The 13,667-nt window shown below is 37.4% G+C and overlaps 1 protein-coding gene across 2 annotated transcripts in view; it reads left to right on the top strand.

The window, feature by feature from the left end:
• The first annotated feature begins 847 nt into the window (after positions 1-847).
• LOC149835612 (centromere protein O) overlaps positions 848-13,667 on the top strand; it is a 30,784-nt gene continuing 17,964 nt past the window's right edge. Inside the window, exons 1-7 of one of the 2 annotated variants that reach the window (XM_090008630.1) lie at positions 848-991; positions 1,723-1,770; positions 2,747-2,795; positions 2,903-2,951; positions 3,283-3,353; positions 6,228-6,286; positions 7,559-7,654. In XM_090008630.1, coding sequence (XP_089864756.1) covers positions 914-991; positions 1,723-1,770; positions 2,747-2,795; positions 2,903-2,951; positions 3,283-3,353; positions 6,228-6,286; positions 7,559-7,654 — 450 coding nt within the window. In that variant the 5' untranslated portion in view covers positions 848-913. The remainder of the gene's footprint in view (positions 992-1,722; positions 1,771-2,746; positions 2,796-2,902; positions 2,952-3,282; positions 3,354-6,227; positions 6,287-7,558; positions 7,655-13,667) is intronic. The other variant, XM_090008631.1, reaches the window with a different exon arrangement.

The following is a 13,667-nucleotide window of genomic DNA, read 5'->3' as shown; positions in this document are numbered from 1 at the left end:
TTGTTTATATCAATGTCATGATGAGATGTAATTTTCTAGAATGTACCAATTCGTGAAAATTACATCTCATCATGACATTGACATAAACAATAAAAAATCATATTTAGATTAAAAAATAAATAAGTAACCTCATGTGGCAGCTTAATGAAAGTGAGAGAAGTGTGCTTATGGTTTCAATGTTTATTAGAGACTCATACTAATTTTTTTAAATACACGTTTCAATAAAAATTGAGGGCCTTGCATACCTGTACCAGTATCTTGCACCTGTACCAGTATCCGGACCCGTCTCTGGCAACTATGTGTAGAGTAATCTTCAAAGCAACATGATAATTCAAATCAATGCTTGTTCCTAAAATATCACACTATTAACCCAATACATAAGAAAGTCTAGAGAATTTAACACAAAAAATGAAAAGTTTTAATTTATTGTGAGATATTCCGTGCCGGTTAAGGATGTGGATGAACTGGATTTTATCGGATATCTGACTGAATTTGTTTCGGTTTATTTGTATTTGGTAAGCCAATATCCGATTACAATAGTATGCGAACATCGTTTTGATTTTTTGTTACGAAATCCGAGGCATATCTGAATTTGACGCATATCTGATCTGAATCCGTTTACATGTAAAAGAGAAGATCTAGTATGAGCTTGTCACCATCTGAATCCGAATCCGTTTAACCAACATTTGATTAGTCGAATTTGGTATTGACCACCTCAGATCCGAATCCGAACCGTTTACATCCCTGGCACTCAGTAAAATACCGATGCGGAATTTATGAGTGGCATCGACCCCTTACCATAACCGATCCATAAAAGGTAGCGGACCACAGCGGTTATCCATCGGACAACTTTGGGAGGGCTCGCGGTGAAAAAGTGGCCCTCCCCTCCCGAAGCCAAGAGAGAGAGAGAGAGATGGAGGCAGAGAAGGAGGAGTCGGTGAGGAAGAAAGGCGAGAGGACGAAGCGTCCCGTCGGAGAGGAGTCCTTCAAGGTGAGCGATTCTCTTCTGATTTTTTCCCACCCATTTTTCTTCATTTTCTCCCCACCTCTGAACTCCATTTCCGATCTTTTTATGTGTTTCCCATCGTCTTTCCGAAACGATTTCATCGAAGGCGTGGTGATTTTTCTCCTATTTCATTGGGTTTTCTCTACGGTTTCTTCTTGTTTGAGCAAGGGAGCATGGGCGCCAGGCAGGGGCGGCTCAAGAGAAGTTGAGGCCCTAGACATATTTCATTGGAGGCCCATATTTCTCCATATTTTTTTTTATTGGAGGCCCTCAGCATGTGCCATGTTTCATGGGAGACCCTCAGCATGTGAAATATAAGCGTTGTATATATATTTTTCATTTGAGGCCCTAGGCGATGGCCTCAAATCTCAAAGAGGCGAGCCGGCCCTGGCGCCAGGTAATTAGGGTTTCTGCGTAACGGATTGTTTTCTAATTGTGCATTATTTATCGTCGAACGAACTCTCTTCCTGTACGAGTTATCTGTGAAAGGTTCTTTATAGTTTTAAGGGGCGCGGGTAATGTTACGTATGTAGATGGGTTTCTTATGTAAGCTTGTTTTGAGGAGAAGGACATATTGATAAGTACATAATATAAGCATTAGTATTTGCATTTGATTCCTTACCCACGGCATATGCTTATACTTGCATTTGTAAAATTTATTTTTATTATGTATTGTATGCTGTTACGAATCACTTTGCAATTGTGTGATCTTGTAGCAGCTGGAGCACCCAAAGAGACCATCACACGCTTTATCTGGAGAAGTGGTAAGGAACCTAATTTCTTTTTTTGTTTATTTTCTTTGACCATGTTGACCCTTTGTTCTGTTACTCGCTGAGTTAGCCTATATTATACACCCAATCTGTTAGGTGCTCTATTGCTTTGTAAGTTGTCACAGGAGCAATGTTTTAGAGCAATAACATTTGCAGAATATATATATATATATATATATATATATATATATATATATATATATATATAGGGTTAATATTGACTACTAATGAAGGTACGGAACTAATGAGTAGAAAACCTATGTTACATAGCTGCAGGTGCGGTACGGCGAAGTCCAGATTTGGACTTTTATGACCCTGGGTGCTAACCCAGGGTCAGCTTGACCGCACCGGGTGCCACACCCGAGTTGCACGTTGATGCGGTACGGCACCCTCCTGGCCGAATCCCTGTGACATATTTGAAATCTTGTTTTGAATCATGTGATTATGACAAGTAATTAGGTTTTTAAAGGGGTCAAAAAATCAATGACCCACAATGTGCCAAAATTTCATAACTCAAAAGATCACATTTTTGCATCAGAAAAGCACTATCCAAGGGTTGATCCTTAGCAAACAAGCCATGATGAACACATCTATGTGGTTAGATCGTGTCAATACAACTTGCACCTATGATTTCTAGCTCATTAGTTTTGTACCTCAAAATATTCTGCATTGGTTGCTTGCCAATTCCAGCCCTTTCATCCAGTATTCAGTTCTCATTTTATCTGTTTGTATTGTCCCCTTTTGATGTCTAGAGAGATAGAGAGATTACATAATAACATAATTTAGACAAAAGTTGTGGGGAGCTACCCTTTTATTCAGACAAGCTAATTCGTATGTAGAATAAGCTCTTTCATTAGCTGGAAGCGGCAAATCATGATTGTCTAGTATTAAATTATCTGAAACCTTGAGCAAAGTTTTGCAAGAAGAAGCAATTTTAACAAGGTAACCGTCCCTTTTTTCTTTGCTATAGAGTTTTGCACAGGAAGAGGATTTTCGATTGGAGACTACCCGAGCCAGATGTAAGGATCTCAAACTGCTTCATTTAAACTAATTCAATTTTAGTTTGCAGTTTGCTTGGTTCATATTGTTTCTTGAAACCTTTTAATTTGCCCCATTTTCATTACAGTGTCAAATATCCTGAAAAAGCATGAACAACTGAGTGACCGCCTTACAAGGTATCTCATGCAACACAAGTCATGGCTGCCCTTAGATTGATAAGTTTTTCTTTGGCTCCGATACTTTCAACCTCAAGCATTAATTTTTACTCCCAAAAAGTGTAGAGGGATATCGCCTCAATAGTTCAATGGCATGCGTATCAAAAGCATGTCACTTGACGTGTTGTGGTACTAGATACAATAGCAAAAATCATATGTCCGCATGACATGACTATAACGTTAATTTTATATTTCCAAAGGGTTTTCATTATCTGTCGCTAGCATGTTCATTTCAGTTGCTCTTTCAGTGCATTTGGAAAATTGAATGAAGTATTTTTTCTTCTTGCTGCAGAGATTCCGATAAATTGATTTCTGATCGCCTTCAAAAGGAGTTTGATGCGGCACTTGCTGCTCAAACTGAAGGTAGGTTTGACTCCAAATCTTTGTTCAGACATTAATTAAATAATCAATGTGTTGCAAATTTCTGAAGCACTTGCCAATCTTTCCTCTTACAATTGGGAGTGGAGTTGGAAGGAGAATTGCTATTTAAGATTTTGGTTAGCTGCATTAGATGTTTAAATCATTGGAGGGCTCAATCAAAAGTTTTATTTTGATAAACAAGCCATCATTTGTTGAGAATACTTGAAAAGTTTGTACTAAGGTTTTAAGTCTTCTCTTCACATTGAAGGTATGTCACATGGGTACGGGTACATGTGCGGGTATGGCACAACAATTTCAAAAATTGCGGGTATGGGGACACGACTATATATATATATATATATATATATATATATATATATATATATATATATATATATATATATATATATATATATATATATAGCTGGGGGTGGACATGTAAGGGGGAGAGGACGAAAAGGGGCTTTCGTCCCTCATCAGCCCCCTCTCTCTCTTGCTCTCACTGGTTCACTCTTTCGAGTAGGTCATGCTGAGAAGAAGAACGATACTCTTTCTCTCTATCTCTCTCCTTATTTGATATTTGGGTTGGGTACTGACAGACCCGACCTGATCCAAATCCATCACATACCCATGCCGCACCTGGTAGCTGTACCTGTGTCCAGGCGTGTCGACATGGGTATGTGGGCCTTCCAGCTGTCCCTCTAACCAATGTTGTCCGTATCGTACGATACACTATGATACATATCGTTACTTTTTAGAAAAACAATACGATATACACTCGTATCGCTATACGAGTGCGTATCATATCTATATCGTATGATACAATGACGATGCACTTTAAAAAGGGTCGAAAAATAATTTTGCGTTTTTGGGTTTTACACACCTCTTGAGGGCCAACTCCCTCATTTGTGTAGAGGCCATTAGAGAGGTATCAATGCAGCCTAGGAGCCGTGAGAGCGATTTGGGGGCCGATCCGTATGCAATGAGAGGGCTTTTGCGATTTCATCAAGAGTACATTTTCACCATTTTTTTTAGCTCAAGTGAGTTAAGATTGTGGCATGTTCTTAATTGCAAGATATTAATATTTTGCATTGTTCTTGTGAGATAGTCAATGATTGATGATGTCTTATGTAGCTCATAGAGACATAAATGCTTCATATGTGATTTTATGGTTTTATTTTGTGCATTTCATCATAGTTTTGTGTGTTATGATTTTTTGAATTTTTGATATTTTTTCTCATTTTTTTATCTTTTTTTTTTCAAAATTTACAATTTTTTTATATGATACAATACTTTCTTTCGCTTTGTTATGTTGTTTCCGCTGTGTGACAGTCCAGAAGGGTTGCAAAGATTCATTATGTTCCTCTTGATTAAAATTTTAATTAGAATAAACATTAAAATAACTAAAGCCATGAAAATTTTACACAACCGTTACCTTTCTTTGTTAAAAACTTAAAATTAAAACATGCTAGTATAAAACAAATGCTAAAATGAATGATTACCTTTTTATATCATTTAATCAGAAAATATAGTGGTTAAAAAGGTGTGATTATACCATCTTTTGAAGTGCCATTGGCATTTTAAAAAGGTTTTAAATGCAATAATTTTTTTGGCCTGTATGCCCTCATTTGTTCTTTTATTCACAGTATGTTTTTTTACATATTTAATGCATTATAATTAATCATGAAAATTCACAGGAGTTTGTGAACACTAAGATCACAGAAGAATTTCACATTTGCATATGGATCTGAAGTACTTTCAAAGATTGTCCAAGGGAGTCTTGTCAAGATTACAGGTGGCAACTTTCCATCATTTGTCTTTCTATTTGCACCTCAAGAAACCCAACATCCAAGTGAAAACAGTAGGTAAAATCTAGTGCCGCCTGAGGCATGGATTTTCAAATAACAACCGCCTTATAGTTAGGCAGTATCAGTGTTGCTTGTGGGCAAAACTTAGCAGGACTACTAGTTTTAACATCTTAAGAGGATACTTTTGGGCATCGTGATCGGAGTTACCGGAAATGCCTAGGCAAGTGGGGAAGTGCGCTTTCCCGAAGTACGTTTTGGAAGCGCGACAATTCGCGCTTCCGAAATGCACTGGGAAGCGCCAATTTTTTTTGGGAAGTGTGCTTCCTATTTAAGTGAAACGCGCTTCCCATTTATGGGAAGCACACTTCCACTCTTTTTCATTTTTTTTGTATTTTTACTTTTTATTTTATTTTTCTCTTTTTTTGCTTCCCCTCGCTTCCTAGGTCGCTTCCGAGACAATTTCTGATTCGCTTCTAAGTCGTCCCATGCTTCCCGCTTCCTAAAATTTTGAAAGTGCCTCACTTTCTGCTTCCGGTTCCTGTATCGCTTCCTCGACTGGCAACCATTGAAATAGCTGAAGTGCATTGTGGTAGCTATTAAAGAGATGAAAGATCAGTCTTCTTGATGATTGGTGTGTAATAGGCTAGTGCATCAGAAAGATTTCAATCAGTGAGAGGATGATAATGTAGTTTTGTTTGTATTTCTTCCTTGTTCTAATATATGTGCAGCAACAGAAAGAGAAGGTTGTCATTATGATTACAGGAGAACTGGTCTCCTTATGATGTCCTGTTTCAATTGAATCTGCTGTCTCTCTTGTTGAAGAGGAATCATTTCAACCTATTGAGAAATAGTTAGGGATCCCTGCCTAAAAAAGCAAATTTTTGATAATACTCTAGAATGGCATTTTCCTTAAAGAGTTTCCACATGCAAAACTGATGATTGCTGATGCGACCTTACCATTTGAGCAACTTTTAAATCACAGGAGTGTGTATTGCAATTTACTGCTTTCTTTGCTTTCATGAATAGCCTTTTTTTCATCTAATTAACCACTTGTTTCCTCATTTTGTAGAGCTGCATTTGGATGGGGAACAGTGGAATGACGGTCTATTGGCAACTATTAGGGAACGGGTATTTCTTTTGTTTAATTAATTAAATTGTTGATATAAGTTGGTTTTCTGAACTTACTGGGTATGCCTTAAGGGTGCAACATGGCAGTTTCAAAAATCTTGGGTGCGTGTATATATATATATATATATATATATATATATATATATATATATATATATATATATATATATATATATACTGCACCTGACATTGTCGAAGCCATGTCCAAGTGCCACACCCACACGGCCGCGTGTGCAACATGGGTGCGTTGGCCTTTTAGAAGAGTCCATGTTACATAGACTTATGATGGTTTCTTGAATAGATGCCACTGATATGAATACTTCAGTCAACAATTTGGAAGATATCTCAAGAAAAGGTTTTAGCTTTTTTTTTCAAATTAAGTGGAGGCATTGGGTAGAGAGTGGAGGTAGGGTGGAGATAAAACTTGCTAGTGAATGAAAGCCCTTCATCTTGATAGACCAGTTTTGGCTTGCTCTGCAATAGCAGAGATGAAATATGGGTAGGCGTCATAGAGGAGACTTCAATGGCAGTGTAATTCTTGTGGATGTTGGATTTGGGTTTTCAGTTTGATTAGCTTTGTGTCACAGGACCTACTTAGGGCATTTGGATTTAGTGTATCTTATTATTGTCGTACATGGAATTGGGCTTGCATTGATCAGTATATGATGTCTTCCTTTTATACGCACAAAGGTTGGATGTCATGCTCATGTAATTCTCTATGTAGGGGAGCTCCAGTTCAGTATAGCAGCTTTATTCCTAGAAGTGGCTTTTTCGTAAGCCTTCCTAGGTTACACATTTTCTATTCTTTATTCAGTGCATGACGACAGTCTTCTCTTTTGGTTGACCTTTTTGGATCTCTGCTAGCCTCTGAATAATTCTTCTCTACTAAGTACTTAAGTAGCTAAGACACTTTTTTTTCTATTCCAATCCATGAAAAATGTCCATTGCAAAATCTCTAAAAATAACTGCAAATTGATGGGAGAATTTTGCCATGAGAAATTTAGGATGAGATGACTGAGTGTCGTGAAAGTTGTCTGGTGTGACTTGAATGAATTCATAAATAAATGTTTTTTTTGTTTTTGTTTTCTTGTGTTTTGGTTATTCTCATTATTAATTGCAATCTGTATCCTGCAGTTTCTTACTATCTCTGGTCTGCTTTTTGGCAAATTTTATTGAGATGCTACTAATCATTTTTGTATTGTGTTTACAGTTTTAGTTTTTTACTATGCTGATGTAACCACAGTTAAAAGTGAATGCAATGCCATGAATCAGGTTCACATGGAAGCTGATAGGAAAGCTATGTCAGGGCATACTAACATACTGAATCAGCGTCTCCAAGGAAAGACAACTTACAAAGTTGGAAACAAGGTACATATCTGTCAGCATTCTCAGTTGGTATGTGAAGCATGAGGTTCTTTTATATGATTTATAGCTATCTGACAATGTCTTATACATTGGTGGGGTGATGCTGTGCAATCCTTTAGAAGTCTTTGTATGTACCTGGTTGTTTTTGAGGTTTGTGACCTACGGTTGTGTCATTCTTTATTTTCTCGTATGGGTCAATGTGGTGACAGACTGTGTCACTTCTAATTTACCATCAAACCCTTCAACACTTGATGGCACACATGAGGACTTAGACTCATTATATCCTCCATCCCACTACAAGGAAATGCCCAAAAGAGAAAAATGTAATTTCCTATCTACCCTGGTCATTCACAATTATATCCCCACTATTTATTACAAACTATGTCACATGGGTGCGGGGGCGGGGGTGCAGCACTTTCAAAAACCTTTTGTCATAATATCATTCATCATGCATGCAATATATCAACCTAAATATCAATCAAATAAGTAAAACAATAAAATAAATCAACCTAAATATCAATCAAATAAGTAAATCAGAAAAGAACTAAATTACATACCAAAAGTATATCCTATAATATATATGACGATAAAGTAATGGATCTTAATAATTTTCTTCTTTATCATCAAATGCATCATTAGAAGGAATATTGGGCTCAGTTAAATCCATGTTTGTCATGTTGAAATCATGCTCTCCCTCGAAGTCACACTCTTCTGGGTTTACATCTCAAAACTTGGATGTTCCTTGTCTGCGTTACAAACTCAATTTGAAAATGTTAAATACAATACAAGTATATTTAAATGAAAAACTAAGAAATAATCGAATAACTAAGAGAGCAAATTAGTATCTGTATTCATCATTGGTTCGCGAAAGTAATCGAAGATTTGAATGAACATATACTAAATCTTCTGCACGTTTGCTGATGAGTTTGTTTCTCTTCATGTTGTAGATTTGAAAATATGTGCTTCAATTTCTTTTACAACAAGATGAACTAGCAGGCTGCGATAGCAATCTTAATGCAAGATGTTGGAGAAGAGGTGTTTCTGATCCAAATGTTGACCACTATGTGATAGAATCTATATTATTCTCCTCTCTCGCGAATAATGCCGGTCCATATAATCTTGAAGATGAAATTTTTTCAAACTCTTGTGTGACTTGACGTATAAGCTATGCTTATGGAAAAAGCCTTGTCATACACATATTTCTACGTCTTGATAGCTCTGGGTCTAAATTTTGAGGGACACGACCAATATCACTTGCCCGCCATTTCTTAATAAAGCCAAGAAGCACTGACCCTTCAAATACAAATAAAAATAAGCCAAGAAGCATAAAGCTAAGAAGTATACCACTCTGTCTCAAAATGTCCAATTTCTTAATTTCTTGAGCCTTGATATCATTATCAGTACAATAGAATGTCCAATTTTCATTAGTCACCATGTTAACCAAAGCATTCTTCACTTTTTTAATCCTCTTCATCATCATAATGATGGACGCAAAATGTGTTCCAGCGACCTTCAACAATTTCAGGTCAGAATGCCTATTAAATATAGCATTAGCATGATGGTGGTTAACAACAAAATTCTTAATGCTTTTGACATTTCTTTCGAAATCTTCAATCCATGAACATAAAGCATATGCTTGTGAACTTTTTTCTTCTTTGGAGTTGCAGATATTCTTTAGGGTCAGATTTAAGCTGTGTGCTACACAGGGAGTCCAAAAAATATGAAGGTACTCACTCTCCAAACTCAATGCTGCATTTTTACAAACTGTAGCGTTGTTTGTAATGATTTGTACCACTTTCTGATCACCCACTTCTTTTATGACTTCTATAAACAACCCCTTCAAATACTCTGCATTTTTATATTTCCCAGATGCATCAATTGCTTTCAAGAATATTGAGCCACTAAGCGAACAAACAATGAAATTGATCGGTTAACGCCTTTGAATATTTGTCCATCCATCAGAAACAATAGAAACTCTATTTTGCTCTCATGAATATTTTTTAATCTTCAGCAACCTCTCCACATTTGCCTTCTCTTTTGCAAGAAGTGTGGTTCGTATTTTTTCTGAGCTTGGAGGCATATAGCCACTCAAATTACAATTTGTCAAAGATGTTACTAAATCCTTCCAATAAGGATTTCTAGCCGCATTAAATGAGAGTGAACTAGAATAAAAATACATCCCTACTTTTCTATCCATATCCTTGAAAAGAAGTGTTTTCTCGGTTACGGGTCATGGATCTGAAGATCCAGGACCCGTGACATCCACTTCTTCATTAATGGCATTATGTAATATTGATTATTGTAATGAGGGGTATTTTAGTACCCTAAAATTTTGTAATCACTTGTTAATATGAAGGAATACACAGCAGTCGACCCTATTGCTGAAGGGGTATCAGTTTCTCCCAACTTCTCTCTCTCTTTCTCTCTCTCTCTCTCTCTCTGTTTTTCAGATCTCACGCGTGGAAGGACCTGGAGATTCAAAATCTAACATGGTATCAGAGCCACGCTTCAGTTGAAACTGGAATCGATCTCAAAGGTACGTCTGATAGATCTATCCTTCTCGATTTCTTCTTCTAAGTCAAGAACATATCCCTCCGTTCCCTATTTTCATTTTTTTTTGGTTCACGAAATACCCATTTTTGTCTCCTCACATTCCTTTCTTCTCTATCAGATCTGATATCAATCAGATCTGAAGATAATCAGATCTGATTCAGATATGACTTCTTCTTCCCACAGTCTTCTTTTCGCCTCTTTCTATTTTTCTTTTACCTCGGTGGTGGCTGAACCTCGGTTCCCCCACAACCTTCTTTCTATCCCCTGAGTAACTCAATCCAGATTTGGATTTTCGACTCCACAGCCTTCTTTCTATCCCTTGAATAACTCAATCCAGATTTTCGACCCAAATACCTAGTTTATCGCGGTTGATAACAGCGTGATCTAATCACGCAGGGTCCTATTTCTCATTCTGTCACTCGCATACCTAGTTTATTGCTGTTGGTAGCAGCGTGATCTAATCACGCAGGGTCCTATTTTGATTCACCTGCATCCTTAATCAAGCCGATACATTCATTTTCTGTTTCATTCATATCAAATCAGAAATCTGATTGACATTCAATTTCTGTTTCATATCAGCAATCTGAATTAGTTTCTGCAGTCTGATAGCATCGATCTGAGTTAGCTCCTGCAAAAAAAAAAAAACTGCAGGTGTAAGCAGATTGTGCTGAATACTTTCTTAATTCTGTGAAACATGAATTCACTTCCTAGTCAATCAGTTCTTTCTTCCAGTTTTCTCAGTCAACTCGTGTCTGAAAAATTAAATAATGGTAATTTCTTGACTTTGAAGAGGCAAATCATACCTTTCATTAGGAGTCAGGATCTTTCTGGATACCTGGATGGATCTATTCCAATTCCTCCTGAGTTCCTATCACAAGAAGAAAGGGACAGCAAAGGGGAAGCTACTACTGTATATGTTAGAAATCCTGAATTTGTGGCTTGGATGAAAAGAGACCAAGCGCTTGTTGCTTATATTACATCAACACTGTCACAAGAGGTTCTTGTAGCCATTCCAGATGACTGCACTGCCATGCAACTTTGGAACAGACTAGTTCAGACATACTCACAGGTTTCTCAGGCCAGGATTATGTTTCTTAAAAGAGAATTTCAAATGTTAAGAAAGGATTCCATGTCTATCATGGAATATTTGAACAAAATGAAGGTTATCACAGATCAGTTAGCAGTTGTTGGAAGTACAGTTTCTGATAAAGATTTGGTACAGCAAACCCTCAGTGGATTGGGACACGACTATCATATGATTGTCACTTCTCTATTATGTTTACCTGAGCTGCCCAACTTTGAAGATCTGCGCGCAAAATTGTTACAATATGAGATGAATCTAAAGGGATTTTCTGAAGAATCATCTATGCAAACTAGGGCACAAGAAGTTCTTGCTACAGGGGTTACTTATGCACGAGGACGAGGAAGCTATGATATCAAGGGAAAAGGAGCACAAGGGAGAAGTAGCCATGGCGGTCGTGGATTATTGCCTACACCCAACTCATATACCAACTCACAAAGACAGAGGCCAATCCCTACTTGCTTTCTGTGTAATAAAAGGGGGCACATCAAAGCCAACTGCTGGTTCAATCCCTTAAATAAAGGAAAATCAACACAAACTGAAGCAAAAAGAGGCACAGACAGTACAAGGACCAATGGAGAAGTAAAAGAGTTGTTGTTGTCAACCTTAGCAGAATTGAATCTGAAACAGAATGAGCAAGGTACTTGGTATGTGGACTCTGGCGCAGCGACTCATGTTACTGGTGATGCAGGTAAGCTCCTAAAACTTGTTCCTTACATTGGTAGAAGTAGTATAGTTACTGGAGATGGATCACACCACTCTGTCTCGCATATTGGAAACTCCATCATACCCTTGCCCGAATCTTCCATCAATCTTTCAAATGTTCTTTATGCTCCTAATATCAAGAAAAACATTGTTTCAGTTTCTAAACTTGTTGATGATGTCAAAGCCTCAGTTGAATTTACTCCTTCTTCTGTTCTTGTTAAGGATCTCTACACGAAGGAGACGTTCGCTAGAGGAAAACGACAAGGCAATATGTATGTTTTTCAAGAAGATCCTTCAGCACATGTTAGCTCTGCAGATCCAAACTTGAAGCTCTAATCATCGTTGTCTTCTGAAAATCCTACCTGCGTTTTTAGTGTCTCTGAAATCAATAAGCCAAATCTTTGGCATGGTCGTCTAGGTCACTGCAGTAGTAGTTTCATTGAAAAGCTTGTTTAGAATAATCTTATTCCCAAGTCAAGTCTAGGAATAAATGTCAATGACAATAAATGTTCTAGTTGTCTCTTATGTAAGAGTCATGTTTTACCATTTCATTCTATCAATAAAAGAGCTTCAAGACCTTTTGAGACTATCTGTTCTGATGTTTGGGGGCCTGCTCCAGTTGCTTCCATGTCTGGAACTAGATATTATCTTTTATTTGTTGACAGTTATTCTCGATATTCCTGGATATTTTTCATGAAACATAAATCCGAGACTTTCAAGTTGTTCCGTAACTTCCATTCCTTTGTCAAAAACCAATTTTCTGAAAACATCCTAAGTTTCCAATGTGACGGAGGAGGTGAATTCTCTTCCATTGACTTTACTAACTTTCTTCAAAGTAATGGGATAAGAAAAAAGGTGTCTTTCCCACACACACCTCAGCAGAATGGGATTGCTGAAAGGAAGCATCGCCATATTGTTGAGAGTGCAATGAGCATGATGCATGACAGTAATCTTCCGATCACTTTATGGACAGAGGCTTTTCATTCTGCAGTTCATGTGATAAATCGATTGCCCATGACTATTTTGGAAAACATGTCTCCTTGTCTCTTTTTGGTATACACCCCAACTACTATGATTTGCATGTCTTTGGATGTTTATGTTATGTTCATGTTGATAGTTCAAGGAGACATAAGTTTCAGGACAAGGCTTTAAAGTGCAGGTTTGTGGGTTATGCTGATGACTATAAAGGGTACAGGTGCTATGATCCGGTGAGCAAGCGCATCAAAATATCAAGAAATGTCATCTTCGATGAATTGAATTTTGATTGTCGATGTACTAGTTCTTCAGAATCAAAACATAGAGTTGAGGCTTATTATCCTTGGTTGAATTATGAACTTCTCTCAGGAGCTAGTGATGCTTGCTCAAATTGCATTCAAAAGGATAAGAAACTTGTGTCTACTGATGGAATGATTGATCATGAAAATACAGATTCAACTTTGAATCCAGGAAGGTATAAAGGTCTTGTCTACACTCGACGAGGAAGAGAGTCACCCACCATAGTTGATTCAGACATGGACGCATCCTCAACATCCAACATTGTTGATACTAGAAGATCCACACGTTCTCGCCATCCAATTGAAAGGTGGGTCAGTTATGAAAATTTCTCATTAGATTTTCAACTCTTTCTAACAGCCTTGAATAAAGAAGATGAACCCACAACGTTCTCTCAAGCATCAA

This window comes from Nuphar pumila, chromosome 6 (genome assembly GCF_984573655.1).
Source record: "Nuphar pumila chromosome 6, dmNupPumi1.hap1.1, whole genome shotgun sequence".
Taxonomy (NCBI): Eukaryota; Viridiplantae; Streptophyta; class Magnoliopsida; order Nymphaeales; family Nymphaeaceae; genus Nuphar; species Nuphar pumila.
This window is presented reverse-complemented; position numbering and strand designations above follow the sequence as displayed.